Genomic DNA, 17250 nt, shown 5'->3' with positions numbered 1-17250 from the left:
ATGCTAAACGACAGAGTCAGGTGGCTGAAGGGTGCAGGACAGGATGTACAGCTGAAGGACCGTTCAGAAATGAGATGCAGCAAGGCCCTGAAGGGATATGAAAGACAAGGAGAGTAAATCTAATATGTTGGGGGACAAGAAGAATGAAGAGATGGTCACATTTTGCATGAGGTACTTTATTTCATGGAGTATAAGTGACAAACAAGGAAGATATCAGGTAATCCAGTTTAGAGGTGAAAAGAAGCACAAGGAATGCAGCAATGGAAGGGCAGAGGTCAAGAAAGTTATGCAAGTGGAAATATGAGATCTTTATGATGGCTGGAATTGGGCTTTGAAGCTCAGGTCAAAACACCAAGGCTTCGCATAATCTTGTTCAACCCGAGTAATTGCCCAGTGAAAAGAATGAAGTTGTTATATGGGAGAGGAGTTTATAGAAGGGGCCATACCTAAAATGAGGGAATCAGTTACCTCGCCAGCTAGCACGGGAGCCATGAGAGGATGTTAGGTGACCAGTAATTTAGTGGGAACTGGGTCAAGAGAACAGGAGGTGGGTTTCATGGACAAGATGAGGGCTTAAAGGGAAGACTGGTGGGAAACTAGAGGAAGATATAGGTTCAGAGTCAGGGTGAGGGGATGTTTCACTTGGTCCATGAGGGGAAGCAGCAGGAAGGTAGTGGACAAGCTGAATAGGTAGTTTCAATTTTCGTGACAAAGAGGTCCGTAGGTTCTTCACACTTTTTGGTACAAATGAGGGTGATGGAAGCAGGAGAGAGAGATTTAAGGAACCTGTTGGCAGTGAAGCAAAACTTTTGGGAGCTACCTTTGCTTTCCAAAAGGGTGTGCAATGTGGGCAGAAAGGAAAAATGTTGATGATACCTGAGGTGGTCCAACCATATTTGGTGATAGATGACTAAACCACTTCTGTACCAGATCACTCAAGTCTTGGACATGGAGATCAAAGATGGAGGCCATACTAAAGCAAATTAAACCCCATTGCAGAATCCATTAGTCTCTTTGATTCCAGGATTTTTGTCTCCACTACTTTATCTGGCAATTGTTCCGCATGTTGATCACTAACTTCGGGGAAGAATGGGCTACTATTTTTCATAAAAGCATTCTTCTCCTATTTGAACCTGCATTGGACTGTCTGTGCTTTATTCATTAAATTTAATTTCAAGTTAATGTTCTGAGTTAACCTTTTCTATACGTTCAACAATGTTGTATACGTTTATAGGATTATCATTCATTCATCTCCTTGACTTAAAAGCCCAAATTTCTCCAATCTTTCCTCATAATTCAGACCTCTAACACTTGCAATCAGCCTGTGCCTATTCTCTTCCCGATTTCCAGTGTTTCAATATCTCTCAAGTTTTGTAGAAAACAGAACTGGACACATTCCCCTCCTCTTTCCCTCATCAAACTAAACACAGCTTCAGAGTCCCAATAAAACAATGTATTGGAGAAGAGGCATTATCGTAGGTTAAATTAAATGGAATCCATACTCTTCGGGACAGCTCTATTAGACACCAACATTATATCAAGAAATTTTTGCAGCAAGTAAACACTGGATTATATTTGAGTGGGCAAGTTAATTATGGGCAGCTCCAAGCTGGCTACAGTTATACTTTTTAATAATATTACAAAAAGTTAAATAGCAAAAAATTGGATATGAATGAAGAAAGTCAAACATCTAAATATTTTTTTTTAGGAAGAACTTTTTAAAAATGTTTTCTTTCATTCCTTTGCTGAACGTTGAAACTACTACTAAAGCACTGCCAATCTCCGGTACCTCACAGAAGAGGCCACTATTCACCTGTAAGTCTAGACCGTGAGTATCCACGGTCTATTCAGATGGGGTGGGGCATCACATCACTGCCAAGCCTGATCCTGTTCTCGTCCAACAGCCAAACAAAAACAGTTCCAAGACAAGGCACTGAGTTGCACTCAAGAACGTATCACTCCCTAGTCCAAAACTGAGGCCAAATGTAGCAATCCCCACTGTTGCTCCAACTGATATCAGATAGCATCAGCACAGGCTAGGGATCACACTTGCTAGTTGGGTAGCATATCTGACTCAAATAATGAATGCTTTTACCTCCCAAGCCACAGGAATAGTTGAGCTAACAGGGTGCCAATCAGATTTTCAGAACATCAATTTATGATATTAAGTCATGAGCTTTAGCAGAGCACCTTGACATGATGGGCAAGATTTTTCCCCAGATATGAGGGCAGGAATGGAGGCAGGCGGGGGCATAATTTTGCACTGCCAGCCAGGATGCTGGTTTTCCAGCACCATCCTACCCCCAAGCCAGAGGGCAGAGGACTTAATTATTGCCAAAAGATTTATCACATATATGACCCTCAACCCCATTCAAAAATCTTTCAATGTCTGGCGTAGTATAGTATTACGCAAAAACATTGTTCAATGCTGGGTTTTACATGGATCAAATGGCAATGAGAACTGAATTAAGATTGAGTGTTGGTGAAAAAATAATATTCCCAAATACTAAAGGAGTACCAATCATTCTTCCCTTGGCAACAAAGCAGTGGAATATTAGGGTCACAAAACCTAAGTATAAGTAGTTGTTCAGATTAACAAATGCCCTTTAAATCTTTCCTTACCTGACATGCTATTCAGTTGTATGGAAGTCAAGAAGGTAAAGATTTTTAAAGAACTTAGAAGTCAGCAAGCTTAAATATTATAAACAAAAACAGAATTACCTGGAAAAACTCAGCAGGTCTGGCAGCATCGGCGGAGAAGAAAAGAGTCGACGTTTCGAGTCCTCATGACCCTTCAGCAGCAGCTCTACTGAAGGGTCATGAGGACTCGAAACGTCGACTCTTTTCTTCTCCGCCGATGCTGCCAGACCTGCTGAGTTTTTCCAGGTAATTCTGTTTTTGTTTTGGATTTCCAGCATCCACAGTAGTTTTTTGTTTTTAAATATTATAACTCTGGGGAATCAGGCTGTGCATATACTATTGTACAAATGCTGAACAGTTTATATGAAATTCAATAATTCAGTGGTCCAATATTCTAACAGAGGCAGTCATCCATTTATTCTTAATTTCCCAAGAACACATTTGTATAATATTGCATCACATAATATCAGGGAAATGGTTTTCATTTATTTCTATATACACATATATAAAATGACAAAAACTCCATCTCAACTCATGATGGTGTATGATTGACCTCCATTATGAGTGTAAAAGACTTCCTGGAATATGTCATAATTGCTGAGCTCTTCTATTTATTTATAGCCCATCATCTTGAAATAGAATTTCATGAGCAATTTCAAATGAATTCTGAAACACCGAGGCTCAGATAATTTTCAACTTATGTATCTTTACATTTGTGTAAATTAAAAGTAAATTGTTCCTGAGCCTTTAAAGTTAAAATTACCTGCTTCTGAATCAAACCATAGTATTTTTCTAAGGCTCTTTGCTCTGAACCCAAGTCCTTTGATTGAAAACCGCAACAGTTCAAAGGACAATCAGTTGAATAGCCAGTTTGATAAAAGATACATTTCAGAGAATGATGGGTTGTTGAAATATGCCAATGAATTACTTAGATACATTTCCACACTACTTTCTTCCGATTCCAATGCATCTCTTTTCAGGTCCTATAAATATGACAGCCCTGTATATTAAATTTGTGTCAAAAACATTTAGAAATAGATTGATTTTTCCTTATAAAGACATATTCTTGTCACTGGTGGCACAACTTCAATCACACTTTGAACTATTTTCAGCTACTGTATTACTCACCCTACTGATCATAAGTGATGACATAAGAGCTTTAAGTCAATCCAATAACTTAAGCACCTACAAGCAGGAAGTTGCAACAAGAAGTTTGAGGCGATGTCTTTTATGCAAGCCAATGACTAAGGTATATACTGGAGAGGGTAGGCAAAGGTGCATGGAAGGAACAGAAGGCTTTTAGCATAATTAGTAAACCGACTATTAGAATAGTTATGAAGCCAAAGGAAAAGGAGCTGTACACAGCAGCAAAAGAAATCAAAATAAAATTTGTCAGCTATTTTTCTGGTTGCCAGAGGTTTAAATAGACAGATAAAATCTAAGAAATATTATTTAAGGATAGAAAATGAAAGAGGTTTTGCGTGAATTCTACACATTAGTCTTCCTTTCTGAAAATGGAACATGAAAAAAGTTCAACAGGTCTGCTCCTGTGGAAAGGTTCTGTAAAGCTTTTCTCCCAAGACCATCGCCCCTGTGACCCCCACCTCCGAAGAAGATAAATTAAGTAAAACTCCAGGAATGACCGATCATACATCCTATTTAGATTTAGAATTAAATTCTGAGCAGGTAACAGAAGAAATGAATGAAGAAATGAGGTAACCAGCCAAGAAAAATAAGACAAGCAGACTTCAGGAACATTTAAGGGACGGTTAGATCCTTGACTGGGTAACCAGAATACTAATAGGACAAACTTGAGATGGTTGAAAAACGTTTTCTCATAAGCTATTAATTCTTTGTTGTTTTGGTATCAGTTTTGCTTTTCCTGGAACGATAGTTAATAACATTATTTCGGCATCTCAGTGGCCACTATGTCCACAAGACCTTCAGTCAGCTTTTTCTGTAATTCCCTTTGCAATTCTCAGTCTACTCTTAAACAGAACAGCATTAATTAGTTTCACTAAACTCTATATTCAATATTCAGTAGGATGGAACTACTCCTCTTAAAAAGTCTTGCCTGCAGCTAATTTAATTTTATATACCTGTCCCTCTAGTTACAAGCTTATGGTCCAAAAACGTCCACATTCTGTTCCTCAGTCTTTAAGAAATTAAGGGCTCCAGCTTTCAAGGCCTCAATACAGCAGAGTCCTTAGAGGAGCATAAAAAGTGCAGTGGGGGGGCGCTTAAAAAGGAAATTAGGAAAACTAAGAGAGTGCATGAGAAAGCATTGGCTCTTTGGCATTCATACAAACATATTCAATGTTTCTAGTGCCTTTTTAGCACCTCATCTCTACCAAAGGTGAATCATAACTAAAAACTGGTTGTGATTGTTGCTTCATGCACTAATCTCCAAACCCCCCATGCTGAACACATAAGGAGACACACTTCGTGCCAATTCAATTCAAGGTATATAAATTACAGGATTTTATGCAGTATTCTTTAACATCACATCAAAGCAAAGGAAACAAGCCAGAAGGTGATCAAAACAAAATTATAATGTGAATGGTTTCTAGATAGCCACAAATATGTTCTGATAAACCAAATGAAGAATGCAACTTTTGGCTATATTTATACACTTTTAGCTGCAGGCAAAAGGAATGCAATGGAACAATACCATTAAATCTCACAATCGTAGATAGGAAATCATTGTGGATTTTAGATATTTTATAAATTTTACTCGTCCCCTTTGAGAAGTTTCAAAGAGCTTTTATTTTACATTTCATTCCTTCTAAATTCTAATTAATTCATTCATTAATTTCGTTGTATCAAAAGTACAGCTTTCAGTTGCAATGGAGTTCTAATGTGCAAAATTAAGGTGGTTTGTAATGCCACAAGTCATTTAAACTTGCACAGTTTGGGACAGCTAGAGCAATTGTAACAATACAAAAAGCAAAAGGGGAATGCTTAAAAGTCTATTAAATAAATTTACCTCATAATCTACTTGCACCTAAATTACACAAAGTAATCAAATTTTTGTCATCTTATATGTAAACACTTCAAGAGAAAGAATACATTTCTGTCAAGAGATTACATACAATCAACAAAAGAACTGAAACTCGTACATTAATAATGATTCTTTTTAAATCCCCGTTTTCCCTCTCCCTGCTTATTTTGGAGATGGTGTAAAACGTGTACTCCAGGTTGTACCATAGAGTGAACAGTCCCTCGTGTGAACCCAGACACTGAGCATCAGAAAACTACTTCGGCTAAATTTTGTGAATGACTGCAAAGTCCTGCCGCTGGAACTGACACTGGGAGCCAAACCCACTTTAGACGACCGAGGGGCAGCAACAAATTAAGGATAGAGACACACCCCCCAATAGTGGCTAGCACAATTAGAAAGCTGACAGCTCAGCAGGCTCAGCAGCACCACCATTAATGATGACCAGCACTGAAGCTCCAACACCAGGAACAAGGCACTTCAACGCCAAAGCACCTTCAGGGAGCTGGTAAGTGTGGTTGGGGGAAATCGTTGTCACTAGGTCGGCCTTTGCCACCAAAGGGTGGGGGGGATCTCTGTGGAGCACGGAGTGCCCATAAAGGAGAACCTCCACCCCACAGAATCCACTGGCAGGCCACCAGGGTTTAGCTGGCTGCAGGGCTGGTGCAACCATTAGGCAAACTAGGTGGTCACCAAGAGCACCAAAATTTGGAGGATGGCAAAAAACTGAATGAACTATTCATGAAACTACATAAGTAAACAAACAGGCTTCAGCAGCGAGAATGAAAGGTCTAGATCTACTGCTACACATCCACATATACTGACATAAATATAAATTTCCATGTATTTACATTGCACTTTCCCAAAATTTCGTATTATATGCCTCATTTTGTTTATGCAACTGTTTTACAAATTTGTACATCTACATGGCTATTCCAGAACTGCAAGCCAGTAAATAATAATGAAGAACATAATTTAATCTAGCTCACTCTATCGCAATGATTATTGGTGGTGTAAATTGCACATGAAACTGTCTAGTAACTGTTGCAGAAACACATTATATTACATCATGTGAGCCATATTGCGCAATATAATGTGCATTTCTTTTAGTACATATCCTATAAAAAGTGTAGAACAATAAGAATGTACAATAAGTATTGTAATATTCTCCTTTTTCAAAACTGAAGGCTCACCTTGGACACCTAATACTCTTGCACTGGTTCTGGCTGGCTGTTCACCATACAACAACAGGCCTTCCAGATGTGGGCAAAATACCCACAGAGGCAGGAAGCGTCCCTTAATTGACCACTTAAGTGACTCAATTGGGCGCCTGCCTGACGTTCCCTCCTAACACCTAAACCATCACTAATTAGCCGGGAAAATTCAGCCCTTTATGTGCCCAATTTTATCCTTACCCAATGTAATGAAGTGTACTTTCCAGCAGGAATCAAAGAGTAACAGTAAAATTGTGAAAACCCTGGAATTTCCCTCCCTTCATCCCTCTCTACCCCATCACCCTCCCTCCCTTCTTTCTATCTTCCTCTCTGTCTCTCCTTCCCATCCCTTTCGTTCCCTCCTTTCCTCTGCCCCACCTTCCAATTTCCCCTCTCCTTCTCTCCCTCCCCCAGTTCTGCTGCCCTCCCACCCCCTTACCCCTTTAGCTCCCTGGTCCAAGGATACTGACACTGATTTTAGTAATCTTGCTGCAATTGCAGGTACCAGCCAATCCAATGCAGAACAATGATGGAGCTTGACCCTACCTAGTATATAAAGCTCAGTATTAGACTTTTAACAGCTATGCCATAAATAGAAACCAACATTATTTTACTTATTTTAATACTTGTAGTATTGAAGGCCTAACATTTGCAAATGGAAAGATAATTAATTCAAATCCTTAAACCTCTCTATAAGTAGATGCTACCCAGAATTGCAGGCTGCCTTACAGGACCCTGGGACAGGCAGTCAGCAGCACATAGAGGAAAGTGCAAGAGGAGGACCCTGGGACAGGCAGTCAGCAGCACCTAGAAGAAAGTGAAAGAGGAGGACCCTGAGCCAGCAATCAGCAGCACCTACTGGAGAATGTGAGGAGGATTCCCGAGCCAGGCAGTCAGCAGCCCCTAGCACCTAACATCACAGGGGATACATAAGTCCATTGGCTGGTGAGAAACTGCTGTTAGGGAATGACATGAAGTAGCTGAGAATTAGAAAAACAATCTTTTTAAAAGAATGGGCTACTTACATTTAAGTAAGAAACACAAGCAATAGGGGAGTAAAGTTAAGTCAAGGCTAGGTAAAATAAAGTTGTACAAGTAAACCAAAGTAAAATAAAGTTAACGCAAGGGAAGTAAATTGAAGCCATGGCAGGATAGCTCAGTCGTGTGGAATGCGTGTCTTGTGATATGTGGGAAGTTGTGGACGCTACCATGTGCAGGAAGTGTCGCCAGCTGCAGAACCTTGAGCTCCGGGTTTCGGAGTTTGAGTGGCAGCTGGAGTCACTGTGGCGCACCAACGAGACTGAAAGCTATGTGGATAGCACATTCAGAGATGTGGTCACACCGCAGCTTAGCAACTTAGAAGGCAGAAAGGGACTGCGCCAGGCAGTCCAAGAGAACTAGGCAGATAGTGCAGGAGTCCCCTGGGATCCTGCTCACCAATTGGTTTTCTGTTTTGGATACCAGTGAGGGCATTGGTCCCTTGGAGGAGTGCAGTCAGAGCCAAGTTTGCGGCACCACAGGCAGTTCTGCTGTACAGGAGGGGAGAAAGAAGAGAGGACGAGCAGTAGTAACGGGGGATTCGTTAGTTAGGGGAACAGACAGGCGTTTCTGTAGCCCTAGACGTGAATTCAGGATAGTATGTTGCTTCCTTGGTACCAGGATCAAGGATGTCATGGAGCAGCTGCAGGACATTCTTCTGAGGGCGGGTGATCAGCCAGAGGTCGTGGTCCATGAATGATGTTGGTATGAATGATTTAGGTAGGAAAGGGGATGAGGTCCTGAAAGCAGATTTTAGGGAGCTAGGAAGGAGGTTGAAAAGCAGGACCTCTAAAGCTGTGATCTCAGGATTACTCCCAGTCCCACGTGCAAGCGAGTATAGAAATAGGAGAACTGAGCAATAAAAAACACGTGGCTGGAGAGTTGGTGTAGGAGGGAGGGCATCCGATTTCTGAAGCATTGGGACCAGTTCTGGGGAAGGTGGGATCTGTACAAGCAGGGCAGTCTACACCTGAGCAGGGCTGAGATGAATATCCTTGCAGGGAGATTTGCTGGTGCTGTTGGGGGATTTTTAAAATGTGTTAGCAATGGGGTGGGAACCTGAGGGAAAATTCAGAGCAGGGAATGGGAGATGGAGAATCAGTGAGTGACTCTGAAAGACAGAGCCAACACAGGTTAAAATGTGTACAGCACAGGAATTTGGCAGTGTTAAAAGGTATATACGTAAACGTAAGGAGCATAGTAATTAAAACCGATGAGCTGAGGGCACAGATAGACACATGGCAGCATGATATTCTTAAACTTGGCTTAAGAAGGGGCAAAGATGGCAACTCAACATCCCTGGACATAGAGTTTTCAGGCAGGATAGGCAGGAGGATAAAAAAGGTGGGGGTGTAGCATTATTGGTTAAAGAATCAATTACAGCTGTCAGCAGGGATGGGTATACTGAATGAAGCATCAAATGAGGCAATATGGGTTGAGCTCAGAGGCGGTGGCACAGTGGTTTTGTCACTGGGCTAGTACTCCAGAGACCCAGGGTAATGCTCTGGGGACCTGGGTTTGAATCCGGTGGACTTTGAATTCAATAAATATCTGGAATTACAAGTCTAATGATGACCATGAAACCATTGTCGATTGTTGTAAAAACCTGTCTGGTTCACTAATGCCCTTTAGGGAAGGAAATCTGCTGTCCTTACCTGGTCTGGCCTATGTGTGACTCTAGACCCACAGCAATGTGCTTGGCTCTTAAAAATGCCCTCTGAACAAGCAATTAGGGAACAAGCAATTAGGGATGGGCAATAAATGCTGGCCTAGCCAGCGAAGCCCATGTCCCATGAATGAATAAAAAGGGGCAGCCACGCTGCTAGGACTGTACTATAGACCCCTAAATAGTGGAAGGGAGTTAGAAGAGAAAATATGTAGACAGATTTCAGAGTGCAAAAACAACAGGGCAGTAATCATCGGGAACTTCAACTACCCTAATATCAGTTGGGATATGAACAGTGTGAAGGGCACAGATGGCTCAAATTTCTTGAACTGCATTCAAGAGAGCTTTTTTTAGCCAGCATGTAACAAGCCCAATGAGAGGGCGCAATTCTAGATTTAGTCTTAGGAAATGAAGCTGGGCAAGTGCATGAAGTAGCAGTGGGGGACCATTTTGGACATAGTGACCATAATATAGTTAGATTTAGCATCATTATGGAAAAGGATAAAGATAGAACAGGAGTAAAAGTTCTAAATTGGGGGAAGACAAATTTTACAAAGCTGAGAGATGAGCTGGCGAGAGTGGACTGGATACAGCTATTAGAAGGAAAAACTGTGTCAAATCAGTGGGAGGCATTCAAAGGCGAGATCCTACGTGCACAGTGTAGACATGTCCCCACAAAGAAAAAGGGTGGTACTGCCAAATCTAGAGCTCCCTGGTTATCCAGAAGCATACAGGCCAAGATAAAGCAGAAAAAGAAAGCTTATGACAGTCACGAAAGACTTAATACTGTAGAAAGCCTAGAGGAGCATAGAAAGTACAGGGATGAAGTAAAAATGGAAATTAGGAAAGCAAAGAGAGGATATGAAAAATTATTGACAGATAAAATCAAAGAAATCTAAGATGTTTACCAGTATATTAAGAGCAAGAGAATAACTAAGGAAAAGATAGGGTCTATCAGCAATGTATGTGGTAACTTGTGGATTGATGCAGGAGGTGTGGACAGGGTTCTCAACAAGTACTTTGTCTCTATTTTCACTAAGGAAAGGAATAACACAGAAATTGTATTTAAAGAGGAGGACTGTGAAATATTAGATACAATAAGCATAGTGAGAGTGGAAGTACTGGAGTGACTGGCATCCTTGAAGGTGGATAAATCACCAGGGCCAGATGGATTGTATCCCAGGCTGTTGAAGGAAGCCAGGAAGGAAATGGCGGATGCTCTAAGGATCATTTTCCAATCCTCACTAGATACATTTGAGGTTCCAGAGAATTGGAGGTCTGCCAACGTTGTACCATTATTTAAAACGGGTGCGAGGTATAGACCAGAAAATTATAGGCCAGTCAGTCTGACTTTGGTGGTGGGCAAATTATTGGAATCAATTACGAGAGGCAGGATAAACTGTCACTTAGAAAGACATGGATTGATCAGAGATAGTCAGCATGGTTTTGTTAGGGGAAGATCGTGTCTTACTAACTTAATAGAATTTTTTGAGGAAGTAACAAGGAGGATTGATGAGGGTAATGTAGTGGATGTTGTCTACATGGATTTCAGTATGACATTTGACAAGGTCCCACATGGCAGACAAGTCAGGAAAGTGATATCTCATGAGGTACAGGGGAAGGTGGCAGGTTGGATCCAAAATTGGCTCAGTGACAGGAAACAAAAGGTAATGGTGTGAAGGTCTTTTTATGTAAGATTAAATATTTTTTTAATTATTCATTCATGGGATGTGGGAATCACTGGCTGGGCCAGCATTTATTGCTCATCCCTAATTGTCCTTGAGAACTGAGTTGCTTGCTAGGCCATTTAAGAGTCAACCACATTGCTGTGGGTCTGGAGTCACACATAGGTCAGACCAGGTAAGGATGGCTGATTTCCTTCCCCAAAGGGCATTCATGAACCAGATGTGTTTTTACAACAATGGTTTTAATTCCAGATTTTTTTATTGAATTCAAATGTCACCATCTGCTTTGGTGGGATTTGAACCTGAGTCCCCAGAGCCTGGGTCTCTGGAGTACTAGTTCAGTGACAATACCACTATGCCACTGCCTCTGACGAACTTACCTTGGAAATACTCCATGCTAAAAGAAAAGAAAACATATGATGTGAAGGCATTAGAAAGAGTATAGTGGAGATTCACAAGAATGATTCCAGGGTTGAAGAACTGTAGCTATGAGGGTAGATTGGAGAGGTTGTGACTGTTTTCCTTGGAGAAAAGAAGGCTGAGAGGAGACTTGATAGAGGTATCCAAGATCCTGAGGGGTATGGACAGGGTAAATAGTGAGAAACTGTTCCCACTCAAGAGCATCAAGAACTGGAGGGCACAGATTCAAAATAATTGACAAAAGGAGTAATAGTGATGTAAGGAAAAAACGTTTCACCCAGAAGGTGGTTGGAGTCTGGAATGGACTTCTTGACAGGGTAGTGGAGACAGGTTCGATCGAAGTATTCAAAAGGGGAAAGGATTGCTATCTGAAAAGAATGTGCAAGGTCACGGGGATAAGGCAGGAGAGTGGAACGACGTAGAATGCTCTTTCAGAGAGCCAGTGCAGATTTGATGGGCTGAATAGCCTCCATCTGCACTATAAAGTTTCTATGATTCCAAAAAAACACTGCATCAGAAAATCAATGGCTGCTCAGTGAATTCTGTTAGTTCCTTTCCATTAAAACTGTTTAAATGCATATATGAGGCAGCTTTACATTTATTTTTCGCTTTCTGCAATAAATGTTTTGTATACTTCTGTATTTGATCAGAACCTAATTATAAGTAATTCAATGAACCCTGCATTCATGACCAATGACTCAAACCATTTTTGGTACATGATGACACAAGTGGAGTGCGCCAATGTGGACAATTGAAACATTTATTCCACACTATGGGGCTTTAATTTTCTTTTTAACTTTTTTCTCCTATCTGAAAAGCAGATTCAAATTGGTTCATGGTTCTATATGTTCAGGAAGCTGAATTAACATTAATGAATACAGGGTTCTCGAGACCAATTGTAATATTAACTATAATTAATTCACTTTCTTATACTGTCAGGCACAGTAACTCATTGAAGATAGTTTTTGATGGCCTGCTATGAAATGCACATTATATTCCCACAAAGATGCCATTCATCTAAGGCCAGAAATTTAGATGCCAGCTGGTTTGGTTGCAAGAGTCAGGGCTTAAAGGCCCCAAAGTCCTTATAGAGATAATCAGCTAAAAATCACATGACTCATTGGTTTGAAACTTCCAGCTGCTTGTTCATTTAGATTGACCTAACTACCAAACCATCACTCTGCAGAATAATTGTCGGTTCTCACTGTTTAGCATCTGGCACTCATGGTACATTTATTTTTTTTTAAATGCAGCAGTTCAGATGCTATGTTTCAATGTTTGAATAAGCTGACAATCATTTTCTGCTAATTTTCTAATCTACCTAGCCTCTCTTCATGGGTAGATATCAGGATAGATAAACAGCCAATCTACAGCCACTTGCTTCTGCAAATATCCCCTAAAGGTCATCAGATGTGTCAATTGAGATAATTTCATCATTAGGCTCCAGTAGCTTTAAAAAAAATTCAGGTCATGCCGAAGCTACGTCTTAATGCCCTAGCCATGCTCCAGATTGCTACAAAAGCAAAATACTGCAGTTGCTAGAAATTGGAAATATAAACAGAAAATACTGAATATACTCAGCAGGTCAGGCAACACCTAGAGACCAGCTAGTAAATATAAACAAGGGCATATGTGCTACTTACTCCTAACTTAGTGTACTCTGCAAACTTGGATAGACAAATCTCTGTTCCTTCATCCAAGCCAGTAATAAATATGGTGAAAAGTTAAGGGGTCAAAACATATCCCTGGGGAAAACACCTGTCACGTCCTGCCAATCAGAGTGCTGTATGTACGTTTAGCTCCACTCTCGGCCTCCTACCTCCCAACCAGTTTCCAACCCAGCTTAAAAGGCTATCTCCAATTCAATGTGCTCTCATTTTTGTTAATGTGTGGAAGCTTATAATTTATGTTTCTTTTGACCAGGGCTCATATTAAACATCAGCATGTAGTTTATGTATAACCCCTCTTGCGTTTCAAACCAAAACACTAAATATTAAAACACTAAAATGGGTTATCTGGTCATTAGTACAGTGCTGTTCACGGGACTTTGCTGTGCACAAATTGACTCCCAGAATTCCTACAACAGTGACAACACTTTTTAAAGCACTTTGGGACATCCTTAGGTCATGACAGGCACTGTCTAGCAAGTCTTTCTTTTTCTCTTTACTTTAAAAGTGCCATGCTATCTGTCAAAACATTTGTGCATTACTACAAGCAAATTACCATGCAATCCATTACTATCGATTGCTTATCTATAAGTAGTAAATTATAATATCTAGACACCCCCAATATCTCAGTTTAATGCTCTAATTATAGTGGATCAAATTCTTACAATTTCCACCATTTTGTCCTGCAAAAAGACAGCTTCTTGCAATTGCCACTGCATCTAATGCAGGACAGGTAAATTTTCATGAAATAAAATATTTTTTTAAAAAGCTAGTAAGTACACACACAACTAATGGAGTTTTGAGGAAAGTGGGCACGCAAGAAGAACTTTTAGAAATGATCACCAAGACACAACTAAAATTCCTTGGGCTCATACTTCGGAGGGTAGAACCAGGACATCTGGTAGTGACTGGCAAAATTGAGCGTAGTGAAGCAAGAGTGAGAAAAAGGAGAAAATAGACTGACAGCTTAAGAAGCAGAGGAGGTAAAAGGTTTGAGAACAACACCATAATGTTGGCCATTATCAAAGGCCATGAAAGCTGGAGAGCCATGATCGCCAGTGTTGCAAAACACGGCACCTGAAGGAGCAGCATCTTTGTATGTAAACCACTAACAACAAAAATCGTGTTGAACCCCTTGCATGTGGGGTCATTGTGATGAAAGAAACATGTGATTCATCTCCCACCAGAAACCAAACAAAAACTCCTTTTCTTGGAGAGAGTGCCCCTTTAAATCACCACTACTCCAAAGGATAGGGCTTGCCACTGTCCAGCCTCCACAAACCATCGCAATTCACAATGTGCCATGTGTTTCAGGGGGTATGGGAAGGGCAATGCATAGCTCAGGTGAACAAGAAGTGGAAAATTCAAGAAAATAAGCAGATCAGAATAGATTTAAAGGAGCAGGAATTTAACAGCGCCTACTTGTGTCCTGGAACATCCAAAGTGCTACACAAAGAACATTAGGAAAGTTACATGAGGCAGTCCTAACAAGCAGCCGCGAGAGAAGTGCTTTTGATTACATTGTTTCAAAGCAAATCTGAAAATCAGGTCCAGTAATGTTACAAAACAAAAACAAAAATAGCTGGAAAAACTCAGCAGGTCAGGCAGCATCTGCGGAGAGGAACACAGTTAACGTTTCGAGTCGGTATGACTCTTCAACAGAACTAGTAAAAATAGAAAAGAGGTGAAATATAAGCTGGTTTAAGGTGGGGGGGGGTAGAGCTGGATAGAGCACCTATATTGGCCCTAGGCCTTAACTGCACAGCAGGAAATACATGTAAAGTGACACTAATTCAAAATCGATAAACAATCACCCTACAACAACCTGTTTTATCATAACATTAAGTTTCAACTAAGTTTCGTGACAAACCTGACGGAAGTTAGGACCCAGTAGAGTCACTGAGCTAAAAGTTTTTTGCCTTGCCTGTTGAAATTGCACATATGTAATTAACATATATGTTTGCTTGAAGGTTTGGAAAAGTGTACGGATATAGCCGGGAAAGAGTAAAGCTTCTCGGTGCATGAACACATGCGAGTCAATGATCTCTTACCCCAAGGTACTAATGAAGCCATTCACCGAGCCCTCCGCGTACAGGGAGACAATATCCCCAACATGCAGAAAACTTGACATTTCAGACATTGCGCTCTCCTATCTGAGCAGACGCGCTCGGGTCTTTAGTTGAAAGGTTTATATCAGCCCACGCGGGGAATTCATGAGTTGCTAAAGAACCAAAAAAAAAGAAGTTTCGCAGGAAGTTCAGGAAGAGCCCGGTGCTGCCGTGCGCTTCGATCCACTCTCCGACCGCACTGTCAATATACAGTATGAAAGACAGAGATCAGAACTGAGCAGCAAATATTTGCATGAGCGCTCCTCCGGCTATGTGGCCACCTGCATCCAATAGAAAAGGAGAAAATAATACAGGAAGTTTTACAGTATCTGATGCAAACTTCTTATCACCAAGCAGTAACGCCCCTTTGTAACCCAAAGCAAAACCAAAAAAAAAACCCTAATGTGTGTGTGTGTGTGAGAAAAGCAAAAAAAACTGCGGATGCTGGAAATCGAAAATGTGTGTGTGTGACTCTGGTCAGAGATCACAGAAAGTGAAGAAACGCTAGAGCCTTCCATGTACATAATATTGGAAAGCAAGCAGAGCCGGTGACGTCCTCAATAAAAGCCAACATTTAAAACTAAAGGATTATCGTCCTTAAACGCCACAATCCGGTTTAGACACAAATATGCTGCTGGGTAATTCTCCCTCGTAGAAAAATGTTTAGAAGAGCGAGCTTAACGAAACTTTCGTGTGGTTTTACTTCTGCTTCGAACCATAAACCTTCAATTAATTGTGGTAATGAACGAAGCAGACCTGGAGTCAGCGAAAGTAACCGCCTACCTGAAAATGTTGGTCCCCAAGCTACCAATCATTAACCAACAGAGGGATAAGAAACACTATGAATAACCAACCAGCAATCCACAGGAAACCAAGCAATCAAATCGCTCTTCCTTTCTTGGACGACTGTCGATAAGGAACTGGTAAGGGTCAGAGAGACACAGATCAAATCATTCTGAAAAATGGATTCTTTGAATGTATATACAGTTAGCCTAGTACAAATATAACACAACTTAAATAACTCCCCAAAATGTTTAAACTTATCTAAAATGTTACCTAAATCCTGTTGGAAATTCATACGTACATTTTCCTTTGGAGAATCACTCTTTCAGGAGCTCAAGGCTTAATTTTTGCTCATGCGTTCTCCTACTGGGCCTCATGCGTTCTCCTACTGGGCCGCATGCGTTCTTCTACTGGGCCTCTTGCGTTCTCGTACTGGGCCTCTTGCGTTCTCCTGCTGGGCCTCATGCGTTCTCCTACTGGGCCTCATGCGTTCTCCTACTGGGCCGCATGCGTTCTCCTACTGGGCCGCATGCGTTCTCCTACTGGGCCTCATGCGTTCTCCTACTGGGCCTCATGCGTTCTCCTACTGGGCCGCATGCGTTCTCCTGCTGGGCCTCATGCGTTCTCCTACTGGGCCTCACGCGTTCTCCTACTGGGCCTCATGCGTTCTCCTACTGGGCCACATGCGTTCTTCTACTGGGCCGCATGCGTTCTTCTACTGGGCCACATGCGTTCTTCTACTGGGCCGCATGCGTTCTCCTACTGGGCCTCATGCGTTCTCCTACTGGGCCACATGCGTTCTCCTACTGGGCCTCATGCGTTCTCCTACTGGGCCACATGCGTTCTCCTACTGGGCCACATGCGTTTTCCTACTGGGCCGCATGCGTTCTCCTACTGGGCCTCATGCGTTCTCGTACTGGGCCACTTGCGTTCTTCTACTGGGCCGCATGCGTTCTCCTACTGGGCCACATGTGTTCTCCTACTAGGCCACATGCGTTCTCCTACTGGGCCGCATGCGTTCTCCTACTGGG

The 17250-nt window shown here is 41.4% G+C and overlaps 1 protein-coding gene across 2 annotated transcripts in view; it reads right to left on the bottom strand.

The window, feature by feature from the left end:
- Positions 1-15709, bottom strand: part of itpr3 (inositol 1,4,5-trisphosphate receptor, type 3) — a 322646-nt gene extending 306937 nt beyond the window's left edge. For both annotated transcript variants that reach the window (XM_078546659.1, XM_078546662.1), the window contains exon 1: positions 15380-15709. In XM_078546659.1, coding sequence (XP_078402785.1) covers positions 15380-15468 — 89 coding nt within the window. In that variant the 5' untranslated portion in view covers positions 15469-15709. The remainder of the gene's footprint in view (positions 1-15379) is intronic.
- Positions 15710-17250: the final 1541 nt, after the last annotated feature.

The sequence above is a fragment of the Cetorhinus maximus genome, chromosome 8, assembly GCF_964194155.1.
Source record: "Cetorhinus maximus chromosome 8, sCetMax3.hap1.1, whole genome shotgun sequence".
Taxonomy (NCBI): Eukaryota; Metazoa; Chordata; class Chondrichthyes; order Lamniformes; family Cetorhinidae; genus Cetorhinus; species Cetorhinus maximus.
The sequence above is the reverse complement of the archived record's forward strand: the minus strand, read 5'-3'. Positions and strand labels throughout refer to the sequence as shown.